At 38.9% G+C, this 15,517-nt stretch overlaps 2 protein-coding genes across 4 annotated transcripts in view; one reads left to right on the forward strand and one right to left on the reverse strand.

Moving 5' to 3' along the window:
* Positions 1-1,648, reverse strand: part of LOC127436566 (uncharacterized) — a 53,442-nt gene extending 51,794 nt beyond the window's left edge. The window contains exon 1 of the mRNA XM_051690844.1: positions 1,629-1,648. The gene's annotated coding sequence lies outside the window, so the exon portion shown is untranslated. The remainder of the gene's footprint in view (positions 1-1,628) is intronic.
* Positions 1,649-1,706: 58 nt separating this feature from the next.
* LOC127436445 (transcription factor ETV6-like) overlaps positions 1,707-15,517 on the forward strand; it is a 29,493-nt gene continuing 15,682 nt past the window's right edge. The window contains exons 1-2 of one of the 3 annotated variants that reach the window (XM_051690598.1): positions 1,707-2,117; positions 9,750-9,876. In XM_051690598.1, coding sequence (XP_051546558.1) covers positions 2,085-2,117; positions 9,750-9,876 — 160 coding nt within the window. In that variant the 5' untranslated portion in view covers positions 1,707-2,084. Of the gene's footprint in view, positions 2,118-9,746; positions 9,877-15,517 lie in introns of all 3 variants that reach the window. The other 2 variants (XM_051690597.1, XM_051690599.1) reach the window with 2 other exon arrangements.

Below are 15,517 nucleotides of genomic sequence, written 5' to 3' on the forward strand. Positions count from 1 at the left end.
AAACTTCACTGTTATCTGGTGGTCATAAATATGAAGTGCACCTTCAAAGCAGCAAATCAAACTCAGATCCATGTAAAATATTTAGTTTTTCTTAATCTGACACTAGCTTTGAAGCTTCGTTATCATAATCATTTAATATGGATTATATAGCCTGTGTCATCTAAAGCATACATTTACATATCCAATGTATTGAATGCAGTGTTGGGTAAGTTACTCTAAAAAGTAATTAATTACTAACTACTAATTACATCTTCTACAGTGTAATTAGATTACTAATTACTCTGTCTGAAAATTAATTGCATTACTTATTACCAGTTACTTTCTAAAACCCTGATTAACCTCGACCAGATGAAAAATACAAGGATAGACATGAAACTGTTCTTTTAATTCATTAAAATAAATTATATAAAATCACATAAATTATTCATGAACTAGCCAAAGAATTTAAAGGGGCAGCGTTACATTAGAAAATAAACATTTTAACATTAGACGTTAAATTTAGATTTGAATTCACTATTATTTTATATAGAGTTGTTCTATAGTCTCTATAGTATTTAACTGTAATTAAATTACTGAAAAATTACTTCTTTTTTCAAAGAAACAGTAATTTGTCAGCCATGGACCCTTCAAAAGATTTTCTATGTTTCTTTATGATTATGATTATTGTGATTAGTGTTATTATTTTCAGTCTTGTACCTGATAACAAAACTGCAACATCATCATGTACATACTGAACTCATGTCTCAGTATGTTAAAGTTTATCATTAAATGCATGTAATACCAGTGTGAAGCAGCCGATGTCGCACTTTATCTACTAAAGAGAGCTGGTTTCATTCATTATGAACTCTATTAATGATATCTCTGTGATATTAATATTGAATGTTATTGTGCTTGCTAATAATGTTATACATTATGCTTCATATGTAGACTAGATTCTCAGTGCTCTTTATCAGAATATTGCAGAATAACGGTGTTTCAGTGCATTAATTACATTGTACACCACTGGCCATTACGCCAATTGAATGGACAATTTATTAAACTGTTAAATCACACTTTTCAATGAAGATGATTTGAAAAAATATAAAACTGACATGACTTGAAAATACTTCTGACGCAATGCACTCGAATCCGATGTTCATATTGCTCATTTATTGATCTGATTCCGGATCAGTGCTGTGCGTTTAACTTGTCATCTTTAAAATGCTGAGTTACACCAACACACTGATCCGGTATCAGTTTAAAGAGACCGCCGTTCTATTAACTCCCGACTGAACATGATCAGCGTTCCCCTTTAAGAGCGTCGCGCCACAGTCCCTCTAGCGAGTCAGTCCACTGTCGGCCGTCTTTGGAACGCTCTCGGGAGGCTATTTCCAATCATGAAAGTGCAGCTCATATCTACTTGAACGGGAAAAGACCAAAATCTCAATAACAGTTAGTCAAGATTACGACCAAAGAACATATATCAAATCAGCAATAAAATCTGACAATAGTGAAATCATAAATTGTTATTCTTGACCTCATATTACGCTAAAACACAATTTTCCCGGCTTGTATAGCGAATGCGCATGCGCGATCTAGAGTTGATTGACAGGCGATGTCTTTATCTAAAAGGTGATTGGCTCTTTTACCTGTAAGGCGGGACTTCCTTTCTACACCCGTTGGTCAGTGGGCGTTCCCATTTCTCCCATTAATTTTAATAGAAGTGGCCCGTCTCTGCTAAGTTGTCTCTGGTCGCGCTCGCTGCCTGGAATTCACGTCATTTGGCCGCGAAGCGTCCGGATCAATAAGGTTCCGCGCTGCGCGTTGCGTTGCGCTCCTGCGAGCGACGCTTCCAGGAAGGTGTTAACCATCACGCTGCCGCAATGTAGCGCCTGCCCTGTTTGCGCTTTTACGAATAACAAACAAAGAAGTTGAAGAATTCATCGCGGGGCGACGTCAATGGACGTGCGAGCGAATTAACATCGCCTGCGCGTGCGAGCGGAACATTTATCCGGGCGGGTGCGGACAGTTTTGCGGATTTATTTCACGGAAAAATAAGGGAGAGGAAAGTGGAAACACAAGAACTTCCTGAATTTCTACGAGACATGTCCGATTCCCCCTCGCCGCTCATCATTAAGGTAATTCTGCATTTTCTTTCTGTAATCAAGTGTGAACGGAAGGTTGTTTACTGTCACGCTGTTTTCATGATCATCTGTTGCTTGCTCTGATTACTGATCGATGATCGATTGAGCGATGTGATTAATTAGGGCTCATTTCTTGCGTGCTGTGTGAAGAATATGGATAGTAATGCTTTGAAAGCAAACAAGCGACAGACCCCACGTCCACACCGCGTGTATACATTTACTAAAGACTATGTGCATGGGGTCTTAATTATAAAAGTTGTGCAAATGCATTCAAACCAGATTAAATTTGTTTTAATTGTGGTTTATAACACTTAAAGTTTCGCACACGGGGGAGAATAGCTGGACAGACTTTGACCTGCGCTAAAATCACCGATCTGGGACATTGAGCAGCTATGAGCACGTTTGACATTAGTTTGCATTAGTTATTTAGTAACAGCGTGACGTAAACAAGAACAGAAAACAAGCCTCTGAGATGCGGTGTATTTATGAAATCTAGCTGCCAGTTTTCACAAGGCATTAATAAAATCCATATCTGTTGAGCCATGCTGATGTAGAACAACAGGTACTGTAAACTGTACCAGACAGTAAAATACAACAGTTTTTAATGAAATAAAGAGCAAACAGCTGCATTTCAACTGAAGCTGTGATGGAGTTTATAATATGAAGTTGTGTGATTTTGTCCATGTTAGAGATACAGCTTTAAATTTGATAAAGCAAAGATGCCGTTGATTAGACTTCTTTAACCTTAAACCCTTTGGAATGACATTATAAGGTCGATTTGCAGAACCACAAACAGACCCCACATATCCTATAGAACCCTCATACCCTCCATAATCGCGTATTCTGAGGAACCCTCATACCCTCCATAATCACATACCTTATAGTACCGTCAAATTGTCCTTTATCACATACCCTATAAAACCCTCATACCCTCCACCACCACATATTCTATAGATCTCTCATATCCTCCATAATCGCATACCTTATAGAACTGTCGAATTGTGCTTTATCACATATTCTATAGATCCTTCATATCCTCCATAATCACATACTCTATAGATCCTTCATATCCTCCATAATCACATACTCTATAGATCCTTCATATCCTCCATAATCATATATTCTATAGATCTCTCATATACTCCATAATCATATATTCTATAGATCTCTCATATACTCCATAATCACATATTCTATAGATCTCTCATATACTCCATAATCACATACCTTATAGAACCCTCATATCCTCCATAATAGCATACCCTATAGAACCCTCATGCCCTCCATAATCACATATTCTATAGATCTCTCATATCCTCCATAATCGCATACCTTATAGAACCGTCGAATTGTGCTTTATCACATATTCTATAGATCCTTCATATCCTCCATAATCACATACTCTATAGATCCTTCATATCCTCCATAATCATATATTCTATAGATCTCTCATATACTCCATAATCACATATTCTATAGATCTCTCATATACTCCATAATCACATACCTTATAGAACCCTCATATCCTCCATAATAGCATACCCTATAGAACCCTCATGCCCTCCATAATCACATATTCTATAGATCTCTCATATCCTCTATAATCGCATACCTTATAGAACCATCAAATTGTGCTTTATCACATATTCTATAGATCCTTCATATCCTCCATAATCACATATTCTATAGATCCTTCATATCCTCCATAATCACATATTCTATAGGTCTCTCATATACTCCATAATCGCATACCTTATAGAACCCTCATATCCTCCATAATCGCATACCTTATAGAACCCTCATATCCTCCATAATCGCATACCTTATAGAACCCTCATATCCTCCATAATCGCATACCTTATAGAACCGTCAAATTGTGCTTTATCACATATTCTATAGATCCTTCATATCCTCCATAATCACATATTCTATAGGTCTCTCATATACTCCATAATCGCATGCCTTATAGAACCCTCATATCCTCCATAATCGCATACCTTATAGAACCCTCATATCCTCCATAATCGCATACCTTATAGAACCCTCATATCCTCCATAATCACATACCTTATAGAACCGTCAAATTGTGCTTTATCACATATTCTATAGATCCTTCATATCCTCCATAATCACATATTCTATAGGTCTCTCATATACTCCATAATCGCATGCCTTATAGAACCCTCATATCCTCCATAATCGCATACCTTATAGAACCCTCATATCCTCCATAATCGCATACCTTATAGAACCGTCAAATTGTGCTTTATCACATATTCTATAGATCCTTCATATCCTCCGTAATCACATATTCTATAGGTCTCTCATATACTCCATAATCGCATGCCTTATAGAACCCTCATATCCTCCATAATCGCATACCTTATAGAACCCTCATATCCTCCATAATCGCATACCTTATAGAACCCTCATATTCTCCATAATTGCATACCTTATAGAACCGTCAAATTGTGCTTTATCACATATTCTATAGATCCTTCATGTCCTCCATATCACATATTCTATAGATCCTTCATATCCTCCATAATCACATATTCTATAGGTCTCTCATATCCTCCATAATCGCATACCTTATAGAACCATCAAATTGGCCTTTATCACATATTCTATAGATCCTTCATATCCTTTATAATCTCATACCTTATAGAACCGTCATATTCTCCATAATCGCATACCCTATAGAACCCTCATGACCGCCATAATCACATATTCTAGAGAACCCTCATATCCTCCAAAATCACATACCTTATAGAACCCTCATATCCTCCATTATCGCATTACTTAAATAACCGTCAAATTGTCCTTTTATCACATATTCTATAGATCCTTCATATCCCCCATAATCATATTCAATAGATCTCTCATATACTCCATACACATACCGTATGGATCCCTCATATGCTCCATAATCACACACCACCATATAGAACTCTTATACCCTCCATACAAATATTTTCCATAGATCTATGTCCTAAACTGCATATTCTATAGATCTCTCATATCCTTCATAATCCAATACCTTATAGAACTGTCATATTCTCCAAAATCACATATTCAGTAGTTCCCTCATATCCTCCATAAATGCAAAATCCTATAGATCCCTGAAATCCTCCATTATTACATATTCTATAAAACCCTCATATCCTCCATAATCTCATGCGATTGTTGACACGATACCAGAAGTTCAATTGTCGGTACCAATACCAGTAAAATTTCACATTTCTCGATACCAAATTCAATACCACAGCAAATATGGTTAGGGTTAGGGTCAGATAAATAAAATGAAAATGGAACGATTGCTTTTCAACACACTGTTTCTTTTTTATCAAATAAAGTGCTTCTGTAAAGATTCTCACAACATAATCTAAAACACAACATTGTTTTTTTTTGTTTTTTTTCTCATATAAAGTGCTGCACACCAGAGCATCACATTATAAATGAAAATATTGATAAAAAACGTCTATTATTCAACAGCACTCTTGCTTGTAACATATTGCTTAAGCAATATTATTATCATTATTATTAATGTGAATTTAGTGAATATTACATTTTACTATGCAGTATAAACATATATCTGTTATTTTGATGTGAAGAATTTTCAGTTTGCGTGTTTTTGACGGCAGCTCCACAACTCAGGATAAGCAGTTGTTTAAATGGCCAAGTGTGTTTATTAAATTATATAAACATAGTATGCAGGCACTACATGCTTTACAGTGAATAAGCACTCTGTTCTGTCATCTATTACAACATGCACAGCCCGTGTTATACCCTAATGCGGTGATTTTAGCATATGAATGGCATCAAACATTCACTGTGAAGTGTGCAGCACATGCAGACTGTATATTTTAGTTAAATTGCATCATTTTACGGTTTAACAGTCATACTAGGACCTTTCACAATTTTAATTCGATTTATTGTAAATACATTTTTCCCAAATATGTCAAATTTATGTGTGAGCATTTGAAAGTCTTGTGTCAGTCAGACAGCGTGCGGGTATCAAATTGAGTCCGTGCTTGGCACTACTGCCACTGCAGAAACACTGGTATTGTTGCATCTTTTTTTATTTACTGGAAGGGTTGACTTGGTACTGAAGTACCAGTACTTTTGACATCCCTATTGTATACCCTGAAGAACCCTCATATTGATGAATGATTTGTGTGACACACAAACGCACACACCGCAGCTGCGTGTGGCTCTCTCTTTCTGCCGAACTGCCGCGTCCAGCTGCATTTATCCCTCTCCTCGGCTGATTAGCCCGATTGGGGGCTGGGCATACGTAGTCACGGCCCAGCCCCGCCCCGCCCTCCTCCTCATCACACTCCTCCATCCTTTGCCTCAGGCTGGAGAACCCCCGGCATGACGTACATACCCCCCCCCCCTTTCCGGGATAAAAAAATAAAGAGGGGAGGGAAAGGGCAAAGCAGAGCGAGAGAGGAGAGAGAGGAATAACCTGGTTCGCCGGCGCCCAGATACGCTGTCACCCGGCCCTCAGCCACTCCCCAAACTCTAGCGGACGACAGCCGCACCTCCCCAGGGGGATCGGAGCAAGTCCTCCGACCCCTGGTGGATGGAACACCCCTCTGCGTTTGGCAGCCGGTAGGGAACTCCTCCGCCCCTAGTGGCTGGCAGCAAGCCCTTCCTCCCCTCATGGACGGCGGCCATTCCTCCACGTCCAGGTGGTCAGCAGCAACTCCTCCGTCCCCCGGCGGATAGCCGCGGCTGCTCCTTTGGTTGGTAGTGACGAGTACTCCACGACTGCGCATACCTCCTCCTTACAGGGTTTCGGCACCAATGTAACAGGGTTCAATGGAAAGGAGGAGGCGGGAACTGGACGAAGCATCAAAATGTTTTTAATAAACGTAAACACAAAGACACACAAACATAAACACATACAGGGCAGCTGCCTGTAGCTCTCTCTCCCAAACTGCCACATCTTGTTGCACTTATCCCTCTCCTCGGCTGATTAGCCCGATAGGGGGCTGGGCATGCATAGTCACGGCCCGGACCCGCCCTCCTCCTTGTCACACTTGGGAAGGCAGAGTCTGCCACAATTTGTTCTCACGATCTATGTTTAAATTCTCTGTGATATATTTTGGATTTTAATGGTTCTCTTGGTTGGAAAATGTTGCTCTAAATATTCCAGATGCTCCACAGGTGTTTTTACAGTATGTTTATGTTTGAGCTTTCTGACAGTTGGGGAATAAGGCTCCTTTTGTCTTTGTTCCTTCAAGGAGTGAATTAAGCATCATGCAAATGAACTCCATGGAGTGGTGGTTTTATCGGTTTTGATTTTGCATGCTTTCATTTGCACTGGACTTGTGAACGTTAAGTGCCTTTTGAATGAAACTACATCTGCATTTAGTGAATGTTGTGTCCTGAGAGCCAGCTAGCATTTGAGGAAGTTTACAGAGAATCAACATGTTTTTTTTCCAGCTCTCAGATTTACCCTGGAAACAAGTGTGACTAATAATTTCAGTTCTCGATACAAACGTTACTATCACCCTGTATGGACCTAAGACCTCATTTTCAACAGGAAATTGGATCTGAAATCACCACTGATAGACAGAAGTGAAATTACATCAACTAAACTTGAAAATGTTATTTCCTTGTAGAGCCCAACAATAACCAAAGAGGATATTGCATCAAAAAACATCCAGTCCAGTCAGCACATAGATGTTTCAACCAGGGACTAAAAACAAAACCTTTTTCAATTCTGAGTAGAAACTTGATTTATTTTTGTCCGGTTCCGGCATTCCACTGCCTCCTTTCCAATTGGTAACCGGTTATAATGAAATTAAAGAACGGTTAATAACGTTCTTTTTAACATGACAGTTCTCTGTGTTAAGAGTGGGTGAAATACCAGTTGCAGTGTTGCCAGATCTCACAAGAGTAAAAGGCACCTGGTCTGGAAAAACAAGCCCAAAATAAGTGAAAATTAGCCATGTGGGGGAATTATCAGCATGCAAATCAGAACAAGCAAAATATATACAGTAGCCTATATAAAATAACGTCTTTTCCAAAATGTGTTCTTTATATTAAATGTATCCCCCAAATATTTCCAAAATACATCTGACCATCTGAAATCAATGAATGAGATAAATCTCTCTCTCCTGCATGTTTGGACTAAACGTCATCTTATGCGGGACGAATTATTTTATTCTAAACATTTGATGATTGTTTCATTATTTGATTTTAATGATTAGTTTTAATTACAGATCTGCAAAACCCGGCAGCATCAAATCAGTATTAATGCATCAAATCTAACAATAATTCAAGACTTGGAAACAACTGAGAAATTTTCTTTTTACCTCAATATTTGTCCTTGTGTCTGGATTAACCGTGCATGTTCATGTAGTAATAATAGTTGTCTGAAAGGTCTTCGGGATGTCACAGAAGACTTCATCCACAACGTGCATTAAGACAAATAAATGTGTGATGCAGCACTTTCCTTCAGAATCAAAGCACATGTTTATCATGTTCAACTAAAAAGAGAGAAGCCTCATTTTTTGTTGTAATTCCCAAAATTTACTGAATATGAAAAAAAAAAGGTCTGAATGAAATTAACTGGTTATTAACTGGTTACCAACATCTAAACTAGCGTTTACACTCCGGAACAATGGAAAGGCACTTAGTTCCCGTTTTCAGTTATGTTCTGCAAAAACAATTGTTTGTTTTCGTTCCTTGGAGTGCTTTAAAGGGACAGTTCACCCCAAAATGAAAATCCTCTCATTATTTACTCCCCCTCATGATATCCCAGGTGTGTATGCCTTTATATCTTCAGCAGAACACATTTGAAGAAAAAAAATAGAAAAATATCTAATCTCAGTAGGTCCTTAAAATGCAAGTGGATGGTGATCAGACCTTTGAAGCTCCAAAAATCACAGACAGTCAGCATAAACGTCATCCATACGACTCCAGCGGTTAAATTAAGGTTTTTTAATGCAACACGATCACGATGATCTTTTGGTGGGAAAAAGATAAATATCTTAGTACTTCTTAACTCTAAATCATGCTTCTGTTCTGCAGCGGTACTCGCGTGTGACGTAATCGCTTTAGCAATTGAAACTTGCGAGAACTGACGCACGTGCAACACACGAGCAGCGCTGTTTACAAGTGAGAAGGAGGAACTCTGTACAGAAGCTATGTTGGTTTAGATCTGTATTTGTGTCCTTTTTTGTGTGTGTGTGTGTTTATCCTGGATGTCTCAACCGAGAGAAGTTCACTTCACAGGGCACTATAGGGTGAAGCGTACCCCATGGACCTAAAAGTGCCTAAAAACAAATTTTCAAGGAAGTGCAAGACAGTTTCTCTGATTTTATGGCATGTAAACCTTCACTTTTAACTGCAAACCTGTGAAGTGGCGGCATGTGTGTCATGTGTATGTCCTCTGCACGCGTGTGGTGTTTCTCTCTAAAATATAAACACATGCCAAATACTCTCTGTACCCATGTTAAACACAGTACTGCAGGTTTGGCTCTGTTTCAGAGAGCTGATGAGTGTCCAATCAAACACAGAAACAGTGACGGATGTTGTTTTTCTGGCTTTAGTGGCTGTTTTAGTGAGGGTGTGTATGTGTGTGTGTGTGTATGTGTGTGTTTTCAGCAGGAGAGGAGTGCGTTCAGCCCGTCCGCCAGCCCATTGCCAAATTCCACTTCCTCTCCCGGGCATGCCCCTCCTCCTTCGGCAAATGCCAGGACAGAAGAGGAACCAACCAGACTGCCTGCACACCTGCGTGAGTGTCACACATTACACAAGAACACACACATTTGTTGTAGCGTGATGCATCGGACCTTTGCAGGCACTAGTTCAGCTTGATATCACCACCTTGAGACAAACCTTATGTTACTGTGTCTGTCAGAGAGAGAACGTGACTTGTGTTGTGTGTGTGTGATCATGTAGGTGTGTGTTCTGCACTGACAAGTTTAAACCAGTCTCTCTCTCTATAATTCGGGTGGAGTTGGACGAGTTCCAGTTAACAGAATGCTGAAACCGTACCAGCGTCTGTCCCGGCACATTTGATCAATATTTAACCATCTGTTTGACATGCGTTTCCTCTTTAAAAAAAAAAAAAACAGAAATACACGTCTGGTTTGCACCGCAATCATTGTATCCTTTGGACTCTGTAGCTCTGCTTGGCTGGGGGAGCCGGGTCTCTCAAGATTTGGGCCAGTCTGGTCGGTGCAGCTGTTGTATGGTTTAATCAGGATTAAGGAAGTTACTTTTCCTGTTACTCATAAACCCTTCTCCTTGGTTAGATATCTATTTCCTACTTTCTGAATTCCTAAGATATAGGCCACCTTTATGCCATTTAGAAGAGTCAGTGTGCACGGGTTTCTATTAGAGGTAGACCGATATATCGGTTTTACCGATTAATCTGTGCCGATAGTTGCTTTTTGGAACTATGGTACAGCAAAAATCAATGGAGATACTTGCTGATAGTTTTTTCATCATTTCGTCATTTCAAAATAAGAGTCCCCGGTGTGTTTTGGGCTCGATTATTTTTAAAAGTCCCGCATTATGCACCAAATCTTATTTTAATTTTGTGATTTTGGTTGAACAATAAACTGCATCTGGGATTTTATTCATTTAGGACTCTTTGTCTGTGTCCGTCATAGTAAGGAAAGAATAAGAAACATTTTTGACATTCTATGAATCAGTTTTAAAAATTATCGGCCGATTAATCGGTTATCGGATTTTCCCCACCACTTTAGTTATCGTATCGGCAAAATCCACTATCGGTCGACCTCTAGTTTCTATCAGTCCACCAGGAGTCAAAGTTGTGTTTAAGCGGTACCAGTGTGCTACAATGAAGAGCTAGTCACTAGAAATTAGACTGGGAACTCATGTCACAAAACCTAGTGCACTACTTTGCTGTCTACTCCCCACCTAAGCTGCATCCTAGCTTCCTAGGGATGTGCACCAGTAATTGATTAATCGAGTACTTGTTCAGCTTTAAATATTCAACTAGTTAAAACACTACTCGTGTATATTTCAATTAGATTTTTCTATATGCCATTTTCACCTACATCTTGTTGTTATAATCTTGTATTATGTTAAGTATCTCTTCAGAAGACTTGGAATCTGTGTTTCTATGTGTGCATCTTTTTGTTATTTTTTTTAATCTAGATGTTGTTGTTTATGCATAGTGCTCATTTTTTCATGAGAAAACAGGTTCAAAAGTTTAAGGTTAAACTTAAATTTTAAGCAGTGCACACAAATATTGGGTAAAGTAGTCCATTATTTCATTGGATTGAATTAGGGTTGTGTGGTGTACTGGTACAGCAATATACTGCAATACCAATTTTATTTTAAATGGTACGATATCATCTTGTTGCTAATTTCAGTACTGCACAACACTCACAAATATATATATATATATATATATTGTTTTTTTCTTTTTTTTTCTTCTCTCCCCAATTTGGAATGCCCAATTCCCAATGCGCTCTAAGTCCTCGTGGTGACTCGCCTCAATCCGGGTGGTGGAGGACGAATCTCAGTTGCCTCCACGTCTGAGACCATCAATCTGCGCATCTTATCACGTGGCTTGTTGAGTGCGTTACCGCGGAGACGTAGCGTGTGGAGGCTTCACACTATTCTCCGCGTTTGAAAAATCCATTTTTATTCTCGTCGTCATTTTTAAGTATGCTGTAATGAAAAGTGTTCTCGAAAGTGTGGAGGAGAGGCATTAACGTAGCAAAATCAATGTGTTTTTTCAAACAATAACAGATTAGTGTGGAGTATGGATGTGTCCTTATAATGCAGTCCTTGCAGACAGCTCATTAGGACTTGGAACGGGGCTCGTCTTGTGCTCTTGTGTTGTGAAATATATACGGTGGGAATCAGTTGGCATTTACAGGGGGCCTGGGTATCTCAGCGAGTATTGAGTCGTGAGTTCGAATCCAGGGCGTGCTGAGTGACTCCAGTCAGGTCTCCTAAGCAACCAAATTGGCCCGGTTGCTAGGGAGGGTAGAGTCACGTGGTAACCTCCTCGTGGTCGCGATTAGTGGTTCTCGCTCTCAATGGGGCGTGTGGTAAGTTGTGCGTGGATCGCAGAGAGCAGCATGAGCCTCCACATGCTGTGAGTCTCCGCGGTGTCATGCACAACGAGTCACGTGATAAGATGCGCGGATTGACGGTCTCAGAAGCGGAGGCAACTGAGACTTGTCCTCCACCACCCGGATTGAGGTGAGTAACCGCGCCACCACGAGGACCTACTAAGTAGTGGGAATTGGGCATTCCAAATTGGGAGAAAAGGGGATAAAAAAACAAAAACAAAAAACAAAGACATTTACAGCTGGAAATAAACAGTGTCAGAAAGGTTATATAAAATGAAGAAATTCTCATCAAATTCATGTACATTTTTCACTTAAATTGTTAACCTGATAATTTGTCATTTAATCAATTGCATGCATTTAGAAAAATGCAAAGTAGGAGTGCTGTATATATGATGCACACTCATCTAGCAGTTTCAATCAGATTTTTAAATTCAAAAGAGATCATTTTTAGCATCTCCACAGGTGAGTTGAGGATAGAAGATGATGCATATGTGACATAATCATAGATATGAATCAGAGAGAACATCACCTGCATTAGCTTGAGTTTCAGAGAGAGAGAGAGAGAGAGAGAGAGATGGATGAAGAGAGATGGGGGGGGGGGGGCGTAGTGAGGAAGGAAAAAAACTGCCTTGAACTTCCGAGAATCGGTGTTGGCTGGAGGCCGACTCTGTTTTCCTGACACTGATTGAATCATTAGTTTCCAGCAGAAATCCTGTGTGTGTGTGTGTGTGTGTTTCAGCTTAAACAACTCATTCACTCATACAGACACTCATACAGTGTGTGTAATCATGTCATGTTGTGTGTGTTCTGTGTAGGTTTTGTGTTTGTGTAAATGTGTTTTTATATTTATGTATGTAATTGGCAAATCTGACTTAAACTCCATTTCTTGTCATTTAAGGAATATTAATAAGTGAAGCAGTTATCCTTGGCTAAAAAAAGCTAGATGCAGCAGGTGTCTGTCAGGCGTGTATGCATTTTATTTTTAACTTGACATGATGTCTAAACAAATGTGGTGATCCTGCGCAGTGTGTTCACATAAAATATACAATTGAAAAACAGCACAGGTGTGTGCAAAAACACGCTTGTTTGGTAACAGCGCCAGATTTTCTGAGGGCGTGTGCATGAAACAAGCTACGTTAAAGGGGGCATGTCATGAGGAATCAAATGTTCCTTTTTTTCTCCCCTTTTCTCCCCAATTTGGAATGCCTAATTCCCAATGCGCTCTGAGTCCTCGTGGTGGTGTAGTGACTCATCTCAATCCGGGTGGCGGAGGACGAATCTCAGTTGCCTCCGCGTCTGAGACCGTCAATCCGTGCATCTTATCACGTGACTTGTTGAGCATGTTACCGCGGAGACGTTGAAACCGCACCGGCTGATGCACACTCTGTCACGGGATGCTCATCCCTCGACCGCACACGCTTAATGCAGCTAGATTATAACGTGATGACTCGCGACTTATTGAATCATAATATATGTGTCACTGTGTGTTTCTTATCATCAAGAAAACTGGCAATACGCAGCTTTATTAATAAGAGAGTTTAAGTTAAAGATGGATTGAAGTGAACAGAAAGGTGAGAGAGGGTAGTCTTCACCCCTTTATACACGGCAACAAAATACATTTTTGATTTGTTTTTGTTTTGGCTTGTTTTCCAATATAAATATCTAAAACTCCTTTAAAAAAAGATGCATTGACCTGAGAAGCAGCATATAAGATATTTAGACTTGCTTTTAGAGAATAGATCATGAATATAAGTATATTTAGTCTTTACTGCACTCGCAGAAGTATAACCAAGTGAAAAAATACACTTATATTTAAATTACATTCTCTTAAAGCAAGTCTAAATATCTTATATTTTGCTTCTCAAGTAACTGTATCTTGTTTTAAAGATTTTTAGACAATTTTAAATGGAAAACAAGACAAAAACACTTGATAACAATAGGATTTTTTGCAGTGAATGTTTTACTGAATTAAATTTAATAAATATTTTTTTCCTTTTAATTCAGTGAATGTCATTTAGAGGTATTTATAAAAGATGATTTTGTCCTCTATTGTTAGCAAGTCGGGGCACAAGCTGAATAATCGGTTAAGAGCTAATGATTAATCGGTGCAATTATCACTGAATAGTCGAATAATCGTTAGATTAATTGATTATCAAAATAATAGTTAGTTGCAGCCCTATTGTCGGGTATCATCTGGCTTGGGTCGGGTAGCAGACCTCCAGTCTGTAGTGTCTAAATGCGTTAATAGAATTGTTTGGAATGTCAACATTTAAACAGCCAAGTAAACCAGTAGGTGTGTCTGTGTGTCTGTGTCTGGGTTGAGATTAGTCAGCAAACCAACATCAGTATTGCATGAATGATGAGTTTGTCTGGTGTGTGTGAGAGTGTGTGTGAGAGTGTGTGTGAGTGCCAGTGTTTGTGTGTGAGGGGGAGGGAGAGAGGAAGGACGATTGGGGAAAAAAAAAAAAAAAAAAAAGGAAATTGCAGAGTGGGCAGAAATGGCGCTCCTTGGTTTCCTGTAGAGGAAGTGTGCGTGTATATGTGTGATGAGCTTGTGTTCTCCACGTCTGTCTGTTAACTCTTCTGTACCCACAATTCAACACGTTACTCAGTCTCTATCCAGATATTTCAGAATCAGCGCTGTATTGATTAGTGCAGGGTATTGAAACCGATTTCCCGATTCGATTCCAATTCACAAGCTTTTAATTCGATTTCAGTTCATATGGGTATACAGCATTTAAGTTATAATGCCTCTTTTGCTTGCATATGAAAGACGTTCTCTCTCAAATAATGCTGTTAATTATACAGCGGACCTTCTAACTAGATACATTATGAAAATATACATTTTACTAATATTTTAATTTTTCATTATTTTGGTCACATTTTGGCTTTTTAAAAGTGAACAAATCCATGTATTCAGTCAATAAATTACATATTGCATATTATTTTTTGTTACATATTTATTGTTCACATGCATAATTTGTACTGTTTACAAGTATTTAAATTGCTAAAATCGGTACTGTCTCTTTAAGAAAACCATCAGTTCTGTAATGAGCGCATATTAACGAGAGAGACTTGAATGGCTTTATCTCATCCGTGCTATGTGTGATTAGATTTAAATGTTTGTTTTTTGTTGCAACAACTGACTGTGAAGAACAGAAATGATATTAAAAGAGATCTTATTCATTGATAAATGGATTGTGTGGATCTCGTTTTTGGACACACAGAACAACTTTTACTCTCAACACGCAATGAAAGGATCTCACTGCTGAATACTCCATCACTATACTACACAATCACTGCTGAATACTCCATCAC

This window comes from Myxocyprinus asiaticus, chromosome 47, assembly GCF_019703515.2.
Source record: "Myxocyprinus asiaticus isolate MX2 ecotype Aquarium Trade chromosome 47, UBuf_Myxa_2, whole genome shotgun sequence".
In the NCBI taxonomy this organism is placed as follows: domain Eukaryota; kingdom Metazoa; phylum Chordata; class Actinopteri; order Cypriniformes; family Catostomidae; genus Myxocyprinus; species Myxocyprinus asiaticus.